This window comes from Lycorma delicatula, chromosome 2 (genome assembly GCF_047948215.1).
Source record: "Lycorma delicatula isolate Av1 chromosome 2, ASM4794821v1, whole genome shotgun sequence".
Classification (NCBI taxonomy): Eukaryota; Metazoa; Arthropoda; class Insecta; order Hemiptera; family Fulgoridae; genus Lycorma; species Lycorma delicatula.
The window spans coordinates 50,958,397-50,973,005 of record NC_134456.1 but is presented as its reverse complement, the minus strand read 5'-3'; the positions used below and the strand labels follow the sequence as shown (position 1 = coordinate 50,973,005).

Here is a 14,609-nt window from a genome sequence, read left to right as displayed (position 1 = left end):
CTTGTTCACCATTCTATGGAAGCCATGCTTTACTGACTTCCATAGGAAATCTACCCCAGATATTTCCTTTCCTGCTCCGCTATCCTGCTAGTTCTACCATAACAGATTTCTCATTCATGGTTATTTTTTTAATTGGTTGATGATTCCATCAATTAACTCCTCGGTCCTGCAGTTTGGCTCCTGGGAGGCTGGATTTAATAAATCAGTTGCTAAATGAATTAAGCTCCCAGATGTCTTCATTTTTTCATGAAACTCTTTCTGTAAAATGTATGTTACACACTTGAGAGGAAGCTTTTTGGTGAAAACCAATGACTTTTTTTATAAATTCTTTAAAATACCATGTACTTCGTGAATTAAATATTTGTTGTCATCATTGCTTGTTGGTTTTAACAGTGAAATAATTTTTTGTATGAGAACTCAAAAATCCTTGTCATCTAAAACATTAGTTTTTACCTCTTTATGGTGTTTGAATAGTTTCTCAACGCCTTTGTTCATGGCAGTTTTTATTGTTGTATAAACTTTCTAGACAATGTGAATTTGTCAACCAATGAGTTTTACCAGGAAGCTTCAATTATATGTGACTTTTGTTTATCTTTCCCAAAGTAGCCCTCAGTCTTTGGCTATTTTTTATCGTTGTGTGGTAGTGGAAAGAATGATCCCACTAGTTAATGTAGCATATGGCCAAGGCAATCTAGGGGCATGATAAAATGCTGTCTGTTGTTCTCTTGAACAATTTCAAAAGCTTTCTATAAATTTCTGGTATATTTTCCCCATCAGTACCAAAACTTTATTGGCTCCATACTAGTCTAGGATGTCTTGAATTTCAGAAGCAACATAGTTGGAATGATGCCCATTCTCCTCTTTATTCAAAAACTTGTCGAAAATTTGGGTGTACTGATGTGGAGATCATGAAATTAAAATTACCTTCATTAGGAATACTACTCCAAACATTATTCTAAAAATGCAAATTGCCAAATATGTTTATTATCTCTTTCGAACATCAGTCATCCTACTATTATATTTTGTATCTAAGAGGGTAGTAGATAGGGACTTCCTTGTTGCTGGTATAAATGATGAAATTGATAAAATCAATTATCAGATATTGATGAAATTCCTTCCATAGCTCGTGCTCAAAAATCCCTAATAGTACTTTGGAAATGTATATAGCTCATGCCATTGTAATGTTGCTTTCACCTGAAATAAAATAAATTTATATTAATAAAATGACTACCCTAGAGCATAGTGCATTCACAACAGGCATTAATTTAATCAGGCGCGTTGAATATGCAATAAATTATCACATGTAGTGTTTGGCAAATTTGTGTTTATGTTGACAACGTCATATAACAGTTGGAAAAAATGTATATATAATTTTAGTCTTAATAAAATAGTCAAATAGTACACATCAATAACTGAATTTTATCTATTGTAATTTGATTAACTATTTTAATATTAGTGATTATTTTTATAAAGTAAGTTTATACACTCTAATTCTAATGGTTATTCAGTTATACGAACAAATTAACATTTAAACAATATTCTTCCTTCCCTTTCTTTTTCCTATTCAGCCTCTAGGAATCTAGGTATTACTTAAGGGAATGAATGAGAATGATATGTATGAGTGTAAGTAAAGTGTAGTATTGTACAGTCTCAGGTCATACCATTTCTGAGATGTGTGGTTAATTGAAACCCAACCACCAAAGAACACCGGTATCTACGATCTAGTATTCAAATCCATATAAAAGTAACTGCCTTTACTAGGACTTGAATGCTGGAACTCTCAACTTCCAAATCAGCTGATTTAGGAAGACGCATTCACCACTAGACCAACCCGGTGGGTTAAACAATATTCTTTTAGAATTAACCTTTGCAGTGGATGACTAACTTACTTCAACTAAAAATTTGGGAATGCTGACTTGCATCTGTGCCTTGCCGTTTATTTTTTGGATAAAATTAATGATTAATAATCATTAATGAAGTTTACCTGCATACATACACCTCCTTTTTATTCTTTACTATTGTTTTGAATTGTTTCCATTGGGAGTTTTATTTTCTTACCATTTTTAAACCAGCTTCAAAAAATGTGGAGTGAAGAACTGTTAAGCACAGGTTTAAAAACACAATGTTTACACGAAAATGCAAAGTTAAACATCCAAGTTCACGGTATGAGGCAACGCTAAACTGGTGAAGAAACTGATAGCACAGTTTGATGATGAGTGCTGTTCCTTCTTGGAAGCAGCTCAATTTATTGATGAATATGTGTAAAATTGTGAATGATTTGACTGAACTTGTGTGGTTATGCAGTTATTGCATTGATTATCAGTACCATTGAATTATTACCATGATACAAGGGGTTGGTGCTGACACTGACAAGTACAGGCTTCAGATAATAAGATTTATTTACTTTTATACATAATAGAATGGTACCTGGATTGGTTACTATTGTTTTATGATTGGCTTAAAACAATAATCCTACCTTTTTTTCAATGCAATTGCATTTTCAGTCTTTGTTGTGAGTTCTTTTTCATTCATTTGTCTACATGGTCAGTGCCGTATTCTTTATGCGTGGGTAGGTAGGACCTGAATGTAGTAAGTGAAAGATTTACATACATGTATGTGGCTTAAGTAAATTTATTGAAATGAACATCAATCTAGGCTAAAAAAAGTAATCCTAATAATTCCCAATATTTTCTGGGAATTTTTTTGGGAGCAATATTCCCACTAAATAAATTCCTTCCCAGGAATATTCCTGGTGAGGAATATCTCTGACATTATCATCATCAGTGCTTCTGTTACATTATATTATATATGCTTTCTTTTTATTTTTTATCTTATTCTTTTTTAAACTTAATTTTTTCTGCTAACAGTAACTAAGTTGTATAATAATTCTTGACTCATTTTTGGTTTCAGCAAGAAGAGTCTTAGCAAGTGATGAAAACTTTTTTACCATTTTTTCTTCTTAGATTATTGTTTCAATCTAAGTATTTTAAAAATCTAGTATTTTTTTAGTTTCTTTATTGTTTTTTCTATGTATGCGTTTATTTATGAAAAAAACATTTAGTTATTGATTAGAAATTTTATTTTTTGATTTATATTATTCTTTGTAAAATAATTTCTGAGAGAGCACTCACTTATGACTTCATTTGTGAACACTTGCACCAAGAGTTCACTTGTGACTTCTGAGTTCATGTAAGAAAAATACAAATAGAGATTTATCAGTCATATAAAAGTCTTTCTTAGTCTTTCAGTTTTTACCTTGTTGAACTCTTCTGATCTTATTTGATCACGATTAAATCAATTTTGAATATGTTATTTTTTCTTTAATTATATTTTATGATATGATTTTCAGAATAAAGAAAGAGAAGGATTTTTAAATTCCTATTGTATGTTTGAACAAAGGATTAAAACTTTACAAGATCAGATTTTTCAGTCTCAAAAAGCTAAAGAAAAAATCTATGACAGACTTTGTGCACTGGAAAAGACTCAGGTATGACATGAAATATTTAAATCCTTTTAGATATGGCCATTACCTATAAGAAAGAATCTTATAAACAGCTATCTTTCCCTGTAATCTTTAAGTAGTTAGATTTCACAAACCAAAATGTAGATTTTGTAGTAAACGAATCATGATGTACACATAATGCAGCAATTATTTTCTTGATTCATTTTAAGAATTTGATGTTGAAAAGATTGCTGTAGTAAAAACTTGGCTTTATGTTGATAAATTTCATTGACCATCATCAATATTCCTTCTTTTTATCCAGTTGTTATTGGATAGGGCTAAAGATTAAGGACTTAATCTTAAATTGTCACTTAAATTATCTCACACTTAAATTGTCTCCACCATTCCTCTATGAAAACTTTCTATACCTCTATACCTCTATTCCTGTTTCAGGTCTTCCTTTAAGTAATGTTTTCATCATTTTCTTGGTCTTCTTCATATTATATTTAAATGAAAAATGACTTTTTGTTACTCTTCCACTTGACACTATAAGTGTGTAAATAAGATTGGTCTACCCTGTTCATTTCTCTCTTGTAGTCCTCTATATCTTAGGTTTTCTCTTATTGCAGCATTTGTTACTTATATCTTCTTGTCTTATCTACTATGCTTCTTAACCATTTATCTCAGTTGTCCACATTTCTCTGACCAATATTTATAAAATACTAGTTGTAATGAAGAAGTATTTATGTTTGAAAATATCGTTTTTTATTTTTTATTTTGTGGAAATTACTTACATATGCAAAATGTCAATGAAGTTTTCTGATTATTGGTTCATGTATAATTTTACTAAAATTGTATTAGTTTTTAGAGATTCAAATTTAGAATTTTTTAAATATTATTTGTGTCTATTATGCAAAAACTTTTGCATCTGGCTTAAACACTATTTTCTGTTATTGTTATTCTACTATTGTGTTCCAGTGTTTATAATTTATCATTAAAAATAATCTATATGTGGTAATTATAATACAATGTGTACAAGAAAGATTATCAGGTTTTTAAAGTTATTTAATTTCTCATAATTTTGACATACTGTAATTGATCACAAATCAAATGAAAGTGTAACACTACAGTGCTTCCATACAAGTGTTCAGTGAGAGCCATTTGTCATGTGGCACACATCTAATCGATTGAAGAATTCATCCTGTACTTTAACCTGTATATCTGGAGTAATGGAAGTGACAGCTTCTTCAATTCAATATCTCACATTGGGTAGATCAGTAGGCAGCAGAGGCACATACAAGATCCTTATGTGTTGTGTATTATGCTGTAGAGGAATGTCATTGTCACTGGAGTATCGCAATTAAACTTTCTGCAGAATGGATGTTGAATTGTAACTACAGAGTCACATTTAGCAAACTGCAAACCACAGAATGTTTTCTCTTCAGGAGTTGCCATCTTTGCTTGTGGCATTGTCAAATGGAAATGTAGGGAATCAATCTGCGACCATGCGTGCAACTAAAAATTGTTTTTTTTTGCTCTTTGATTCTGATCTTTTGTTCTTTGAAATCAACACTGTACTCCCCAATATTCTTTTTTGGACATCCAATGCATTCATAGCTGAACTGCAAGAGTAATTAAACAGAAATCATCAAATGAATGATATCCTTTAATCTTAGATCATTTTCAGTTATGATTTTTGGTATATTATGCTATTATAGTGTTAATACTTACTATAATAATTTGTAATAATAATAGTTAATGTAAAAAAGAACAAAGAAAAAATTGTTCATGCAAAAGTTATTCTTTTTATAAGAAACAGTCAAATTCTTTCAGTTGGCTGAGAAACTCTGAAAAACAAAAGGAAAAGTGTTTCTTTTATTTTTATAAATGAATTTATGTGCTACATATCTGACTTGTATAAGACACTGCATGGAACAGAACTATCTTTCTCTCACCACGTTACCTACTATTGCCACCAAACCACTTAATATTTATAATCGTCCTTTTTTTTAAAATTAGATCATGCGTTGTAAACTGTCAAATGAATAATTTTCCTTATCTAAAAATGGTTTTCAAAATGTACTTCTACTTTTAATCTCACGTTTTCTAAGGTAAAATCTGGTTCTGAACATTCTCTGATACTTGATCTCTTAACTTCTCAAGAAATTTATATTCTTAATAATAGCTTTAAGCAAATCTATCCAATTTTATTTTTATTATAAAAATATATATTACAAAGAAAATTATTGTAAATGTTCAAAAGTTTGGTCATTAAACTGTTCAGATGCATTTTACTTTTGGCCTAACTTTTATGAAGATGATCTAAACAGGTCTTTTTGGTTCTGTTGGTATTACCCAGTTAAAAAAAAATAACAAGTAAATCCTGATTTATATGTCTAATATAAATGCAAAGTTACATTTTACTTAACTGGGTGTGTTAATAAGTATGTTGGATTTTAACTTGATTTTTGAAAAATATATTTTGAATCATTAGAATAAATATATAGAACTTTAAATTTGATTCGTGAAGTATAAATACCAAAACATTAATACTTGAATATTGTGATAAAATTTGTTATTCTGTAATCAGTAATGGATGTTTGAAGCAAATGGAATTTTGTTAATGTGTATTTGAATTATTTTTTTGAACATAAGACTCAAATTGCAAAAATAGTACATTGCACACTTACATTTAATATTACAATAATTTAATTTTACAGTTGCTTTTAATTTAGTTTAATTTCCCAAAAGGAAAATATTTGCTGGTATAAAATCTGAAGATATTTTTGACCACAAAGATCTTTATTCTGTTAAAAATATTATCCTTGGAAAGAAAGATACTTGTCACAAGCCTTTTAGATAAAGAATGACCAAAGTATGCTTCTTATGCCATGTTAAAGAACATTTTTATTAAGTGATAGCCATTTCCAATTCATCGCCAGGATGACAAGTAGTATGTATGAAACCTATATCCTTATTTCTTTTCCTTTAATGATATAATAAATTATAAGACTGTTGCAGTTACGTCAACATCTGAAACTGTTTTCAAAAGATAAAGGACCTGTTGAATGGCAGCAGCAGATTGGCATACTCCAGCATTAATTTATTTTTACGTATGTAATGATTGTTCTTGAAAAATGTTCTTGTAACGGTGTATTGAATTCGTAGAATAAATAAGAATTAACTTCATTAACCAGTTTTATCAAAAAGGAAAGGTCCTATAGCATGATGGCAGGAGATTGTGCTTCCAACACCAATTTTATATGTGGGTTTAATGGTTGTTCTCATTGGGTGGATTTTTATGTGTTGATGGATTCTTCCCACTGGTATTCACCTATTCAGATGAAACCAATCCTCAACAATAAAGCAAACACGATTTAATATCTCAGCTCAATTTTGACTAACAGCAGATCAAAACTAATGACAGCATTATAAATATTTTTTGTGGTTTGGCCTTTTAGTCCATTAGCAACATTTGTAAAATAAACATGCAATTTTAATTTTCTTGTAAAACCTAGGAAAAATCTCTGTAAGTTAAATGGTTTCCTATCTTCAAGAACTAAGTGTTCAGAATGATGATCAGTCTGAACCATTTGTTGGTGAGCTGATGAAAAAAATCTGGCTGATTTTTTTTCACTTTTACAAAATTTTATTTGAAATATTGATAATTTATTAGGAACTCTTGACTGGAGGAGACACCTTGTTTTTCATGTGTTAGAAATCTTTAAATGTGAATTCTCTATTAAACATATTATTCGTGGAAAGGAAGATAGCTGTCACAGCACAGAGTAATGGATACTGAAATGACACTACTTATGACACAAGCTTATATTTAAAAAAGAAAATAAATTTATTCATCTGAAAGTTAAAACTCATTTTAAGGGTTGTTTTCCTTTTTAAACATTTTTTAGTTATCTTAGTAATACTGTTGCAATCCAGTTAATAAGGTATTGTAAATATTAATATTAATATTTGTTGAGTTTGTTAGCATCAAAATCAACAGGTAAATTATGTTGTACTTAATATGTGATTAATAGCTTGAATATTGAGTGTGTATACAATTATATACAGATTGGATAAGATCAACTTTTGTACTGAAATTGGGCGTGTAGGTTTTTTGATAGTGTTATTTGAATTAAGAATTGAAAAACTGACCACAGAAGTGTAAAATTTGTGTAGAACAAAACTACTTCATGTGCTGTCGTAAATTTGGTGATTTACACAAAGAATGTACACCTGTGGTATGTAAGCTTGCTGTAGTGTATTTTATTATGAATTTGTTGATATTCAGATAAAATTTTATGCTATTATTTATTAGTAAGGTTTCCAAAAATCTTCTTTCATAATCTTTATCTGTATGTTTATTTCTTCTTAAGTTATGGTTTTTTGTTCTAGTTCTGCATTTTTGATTGTGTTTATTTGTGTTTCTGAGTAAATAATATCCAGTATTTTTTTAACAATTATTTTTCTTGTAAATGCTATAATGTTATCAATTTTTTTAAATGTTTTTTTTTTTCAGAGAGAATATGTGGCATCACAGTCAGCCAGTTTGCAAAAGAATGGTTGCAATTTGGGTGATTCGTTTGCTGCTAGTGTCCCTGTAACTGATGAAGTTGCCAATCTTTTAAATATCATTAGGTGCAAGGATGATGTGGTAATTTAAAAATGGTCTTATATAAAATTGAGTGTCTATGTGTATGTGTGTATGTACTCATATGCGCCTCACTAACTCCCAAACTGGTTGCCACAGACTGATGTTTTCACCACTTTATGTATTGAACTTTAAAAAAATGTTTTGGATTAAATGTTTTGTAAATATTTTATAATTAAGTCAGCGGTGGGAGTTAGAGTGTTTCACATCTTGGTTTATTATTTTTTTATTGTAGATGTATTTTGAGTTGCTGACTAAATCATGTTCTGTGAGATAGATGTATGGTATCTTTAGAAGATATTCTGAATTTTCTTTTAGTTTTTAATTTATTGAAATCAGGTTATATGTTCTATTGAAGAAATTTAGTAAAAAATGTTTTATGTATATATATATATATATATATATTTTTTTTTTTTGTTAGGTGAGTGATATTTTATTTTGTTAGGTGAGTACTGTATTCTTAGTGAAAAAAACAGTTAGGTCTGTATAAAATGTTGTTTTATTCCAGGAATATACATTGCCAAGTTTTTTTGGTGTTTGCATTTCATATAAAACTGAAGGTTATTATTCATTCCACTGTCTCCTTTTTGTGTTTAGTTTAACAAATGAACTTCCAATAGAATAATAGATTGCCATATGTGAGATGCCTTTTAATCCTTATACCATCTTCATTGTTGATTCATAACTGTAGTTTACATATATGAGGCATATGAAGAAAGTAAGTTCTGTTTCCTTCCACCACCAGTGAAGTGCTGCAATTGTAGCTCTGAGTAAGTAATACCACATTCTTTCATTTGTTGGCTTTTGATAGATGTTATTAGAAGTACAGCAACATTTTTTTTATGAGATCTGTTCAGAAAATAACCAAATTTATTTATTTAATTTTTATTATTAATTTTACAGATTATTGGTTCTTGTCACCTTCAAAGTATTCCCCTCCCCTTTCACACATTTTTCCCAGCATTGTTTCAACTATGTGAAGCAGTCCCCTGGATAGCTTCATTTGAAATTGCAGATTTGAAGTTCATCATAGCAAATAACATTGACATATTGATTCAATTCTATTTGAATTTTATCTCGCCTGGAAAATTCATTCAAAATTCCAGATATCCTATTGTTCAAGAAACCAAATTACCTACTTAGTGGTGGTCACCTTTCTAATAATGTTAAGGGCAGCAATACTGTCTCTTCTTTATTGCTGTAACACTCATAAAAATCTCTCAACCATACTTACGAATTTCTGGAAAATTGAAGAAATTAATACTGGTGCTTTAATTAATGAAACCTCTACATGTGAAAAACATTTTCAGTCCAACACTACCCGAAATAATTAAGGCAAATTTATTGTATTGTTACCACGCAAAGATTAATAACATTCAAGTAGGTGATTCTTATGTTAATGCTAAAAATAGTTTCTTATCTTTAGAAAGAAAACTAATCAACAATGCCAACCTTAAAAAGGACTACTCCGCTTTCACACAGGAATATTTAGAATTAGGTCACATGTCATTACTCAATTCCAATGATTTGTTAATTAACCAATCGAATGTGTGCTATTTACCCCACCCAGTATTCAAGCCTTCTAGTTTAATTACTAAAATTCGAGTTGTCTGTGACGGTTCAGCTAAAATCATTAATGGCCTATTTCTTAATGGTACTTTATTAGTCTAGTTGGACCTTTTCTTTCTTTTTCCTGTTTAGCCTCCGGTAACTACCGTTTAGATAATTAGTCTAGTTGGACCTGAAATCCAACAAGACTGATTCTCCATTTTGCTTACATTAAGAATTCTTAATTACATCACTATGTATAACATAGCTAGAATGTATAGTCAGGTATTAGTTAAACCTAGTGATTCCAGTTTACAATGTATTCTTTGGTGTGATTCTCCAGATAAAGAAATAAAACACTTTGCATTACAAACTGTAATGTTTGGGATCACTTGTGCACCATATTTAGTCACTAGATGTCTAATTCAAATAGCTAATGAAAATAAGAAAGATCTTCTACAAGCTTGTAAGTCTATTTGAAGTGATATTTATATTGATGATCTCATAACAGATTTAGACAACTTAAATGAAGTTATTAAATTGAAAATTGATACTTCTAAATTATTAGAACTATATAATTTTCCACTCCAAAAATGGTTTTTCATAAATAGTACCATTTCTTCTGAATATAATTCTTCCATTCCTTCAAATCAAGAACAGAATTTAGTTACTTTAGGGGTTCTTTGGAATAATTCTTCAAATACATTACTTTTCCAAATTACTCATTCTAATGATTCTAAAAAACAAACTAAAAGAAATATTGTGTCCATTATAGCAGGTGTGTTTGATCTTTTAGGACTCATTCGTCCTATTGTTTTCTCACATAAACATTTTATGCAATTGTTGTGGCAACTTAAAATTAATTGGGATGAAATATTACCTAACATGTTACTAACAATGGCTCAATTTATACAACCAGTTGCATTTGATTGAATCTATTAAAATAATTCATTCCATCAAACCTAACATTAATAGTAGAATTAATTCTATTCAAATACATGGATTCTCCGATGCCTCTATAAAAGACTATAGCTGTTGCATTTACAAATGAATTGTATATGCATGCCAACCATACAACTTCTAATTTGCTTTGCTGTAAATCAAAATTATCATCAAAAACAAATTACATTAGCAAGACTTGAACTTTGTGGTTGTTTACTACTTAGTCGTGTTTATATGTGTACTTATACACGATAAGATATACTTATACACATTCTACAATAGCATTATATTGGATTCATGGACAACCATCTAATTGGAAAGTATTTGTCAGCAATAGAATTTCCGAGATTTAGAAAAATACTTCAAATGCTAATTGGCATTTTGCCAAATCCTCTGCTAATTGGCATTTTGCCAAATCCTCTGCTAATTGGCATTATGCCAAATCCTCTGATAATCTAGCAGCCATATTGTCTAGAGATTGTAGACAAAGTAGATAGATTACTTGACATATCACTTTGGTGTTATGGTCCTCAATGGCTTTCACAATCTTCTTTCAATTGGCAAAAAGGTAATAATATTACTTTTAATAACTGTAATATGAATTCTGAATGTTTAATAAGAAACCACAAAAATATAGTAACATCATTTGTATCTACTGTTGCATTAGATTACACAGAATGATTTTCTTCACTACACACTTTTATTTGCACATTTAGTTTCTGTTTTAGATCTTTCCATAATGCTAAATCAATTAAAACGGAACGAATCATTGGTTCCCCTAACTGCAAAGGAATTAAATAATACTCTTTTAACTTTTTTATTCAGCAATCACAACACATGCATTTTAGTAACAAAATAAATAATCTTGGAAACAATCAAACTATTTCTAATTATAGCAGTCTTATATCACTTGGTCCATTTCTGGTTAATTTAGGCTTACTTTGTGTAGGAGGCAGATTACAACATTCTGAATTACATTACCACGTTAAACATCCTCTGGGTGATGTAAATAAAAATCAGTAATTTTTTCTTGACTGTTTTTTAAGAAGTTGCTTATGAATGTGAGATTAGAATATCAAAAATTATGGTATACTTTTATCTTATCAGGTATTTCTTTTCCTTATAAGTAATTGCTGATAACTACACACAAATACTGATCCTGTATAAGTAATTTCTTAAAAGAGTGTGAATAAAAGGAACAAAATACTTATTCTTAAGAAATTACTAATTAATTTTTAAGTAACCTCCAGATCAACCTTATAATCAGTTATGGCTGTACTTATGAAGTCGTTGCAAAGACCTACTCCGTTTTGAAGAAGTATCAGTTAATCATTTATATGGCATTTTCCTACTGGATGAAGTAAACAAGAAAATGGGAGGAGCATTATCATCAAAGCAGAAAATTGAAATATTTCTTCAATATCTTGAGTGGGAGAAGATTTTGGTGTTCACTGGACGACGGTAATCGATTATGTTTTGGACAAAATGCCAAAAGCAAATGACTGGATTTATTTCCCGAAATGTGCAGGAGGTTAATGAAGCCAAATTTATAAGGAATTCAAGGTTTAAAATGTTGTGTGTGCTAGGTGTAGATTGCACCCATATTGAAATTAAAAAAACAGCACAGTTTGGTGACTGTTATATCAATCGCAAGGGTTATCCGAGTATTAATGTGCATGTAACTTATGATGCCCATGAGAAGGTAACCAGTGTTGATGATTCATGGCCAGGCAGCACCCCCATGATAGTCGTATTTGGATATGCAGTAAAACACTGGAGGTAACAACAAAATTTAATGGGGCTGCTTGTCTTTTGGGAGATAGTGGTTATGCTACTACGTCATGGCTGCTTACACCATTTAGAAATCCTGATAGTAATAAAAAAACTCTCAATAAACAACTAAGCAAAGAAAGAGCAATTATTGAGAGAGTTTTCAGGCAAATGAAGCCTGATTCCCATTGTTCCCATTGTTGGAAAACCTGGTTTGAGTAAAATTAGAAAAACTTCCAAAAATTTTTGTTGCTTGCGCCATGTTACACAATTTTGGAAAACTGAGGATTGATGTATACGAAATAGCAGATGAAGGAATTCATGCTGATGATAAAGAAATTTTGGAAAATGATGAAGTAGAGGAAGAGTTAGGCAGATAAAAAGAAGATAATAACAGAAGAGAGCTGAAATAATGGTTATACTTGGAGTTAGTTGATAATTGAAATAACCCTAATTTTTAATCCTTTTGTGTTATGTATTTACATTTATCCTTTTCATTTGATTAAGTTAAATAATTAATGTTACAAGAATGTAGTAATGTACAATGTAAGAATGTAGTAGTGTCTAAAAAAATTGTAAGTAAATAACGTTAAAAAAAATTATTGGTAATAAGAAATAATTAAATAAATAAATAAAAAAGTAAATAATTATTACATACGTATAGGTTCTTACAAATGCATAGGCTGGTAGAAGTTACATATGTAGCCTAAAATGTATGTTTGTACATATATATATATATATATACATATGTACGTGTATGTATTCATACTTACGTATGTAACTCTACGTATAGGCCTCATACATATGAAGACTAAACGTGCATGGTCTTTTTTGTTAGGATAGAATGAAATAAAATAAAATGAACTTATTTACAAAACATGCTTGGGAAAATATTACAGATTGAAATAAGATACGTTGAATTTGTCCTTAATTTGTTCATTGGAAGATGCAAACGAAGTGGTGTCAGTTTCCTTGCCGTGATCTGTTTCTTTTAAACATTTTTGAACTCCAGTAATTCTCTCTACAATTTTATTTCTTTTCTTTCATTTTAACTTCTCGTCTCATTTGAGTTCTGATGAGTTGTTATTGTTCATTGAGAACAGTTCTCTGTAATTCGTTATTTGACAAGGGAGCTGTTTCATCAGTGTCACCTGTTTTTTGTCTCAGCTTGGCATTACGATTATTCGCATCAGTTACAGAAAGTAACAGTGTTTCACATTCTTCTGGAGTATGTTATCTTTGCTATCTTCAACTCCAGCACTTGCTACCCCTGGAAATTGTTTGAAATTGGGATTTTCATATTCTTCTACGAGACTTAACAAATCCTTCTCCCAATTTAATAATTTTATTGCCTTGTTGCCTGTTTTCTGCTTGTCTGTTTTCTTTCTAATTTCATGCTTCATATTGTTAAGCATTTACCATTATTTTTGGCAGTGACATTTTCTTTCTCGTGATCTATTTAAATTCTTTCAAAATGTTTGCCCATGCATTTTCTTTAATGTATATAAATTGAAAGGTCAAAGATTTGTTTACAACAACTTTATGATTTCAAGAATACATTTACTAAATACACCCTACCATCAGCCTCATTATTCGTATTATCTGAAACCAGTGAAAATTGTTTTTCTTCTTCACTTGAAGACATGTTTAACAATTTAGTTGAAAAGTAGAGTTGACTAGCAAGAAATACATGATATATTGAGATGATTAATGGAAATGACATCATCAGAGATGGACATAAATCATCAGGCTCTGTCCATTTTTGTGCGAACAAATTTAAACATGGAGGTTTTTGTTTGGCAAAAATCTAGGCACTGTCAGCAATTTCTTAAGAGAAACAAATACTACACACAAACTCTTTAAGACTGAAATTAATTACTTATAAGAAAAAGAAGATGTTTTGTGTATTCACTAACTTTTAAGAGAATACTTTTCTGAATAAGTAATTACTTTTCTTAAGTAATTATTCAGTATTCAGTATAGTTTATTCACATCAGCTTCTTATTTTACATCCCAATACAAATATTACAAAACTGATTATTAATACTGAGCATTTGTGTCTTTTACATTCAAATGTTCAATTAACACATCATTCTTTATGTCAGAAATATTGGATTATAAATGGTAAGAGAATTATTTCTTCTAACTTGTAAATGTGTGATATGCTTTCAAAGTAATTCTTATATAGCACTTTTCTTATGTCTCACTACTAAAGCTATTCATTTAGAATTAGTTTCTGATCTGATTTCACACAGT

The 14,609-nt window shown here is 29.9% G+C and overlaps 1 protein-coding gene across 1 annotated transcript in view; it reads left to right on the top strand.

The window, feature by feature from the left end:
* Positions 1–14,609, top strand: part of LOC142318788 (uncharacterized) — a 324,097-nt gene that overhangs the window by 95,199 nt on the left and 214,289 nt on the right. The window contains exons 14-15 of the mRNA XM_075355258.1: positions 3,350–3,487; positions 7,962–8,096. Of these exons, the coding sequence (XP_075211373.1) occupies positions 3,350–3,487; positions 7,962–8,096 (273 nt within the window). The remainder of the gene's footprint in view (positions 1–3,349; positions 3,488–7,961; positions 8,097–14,609) is intronic.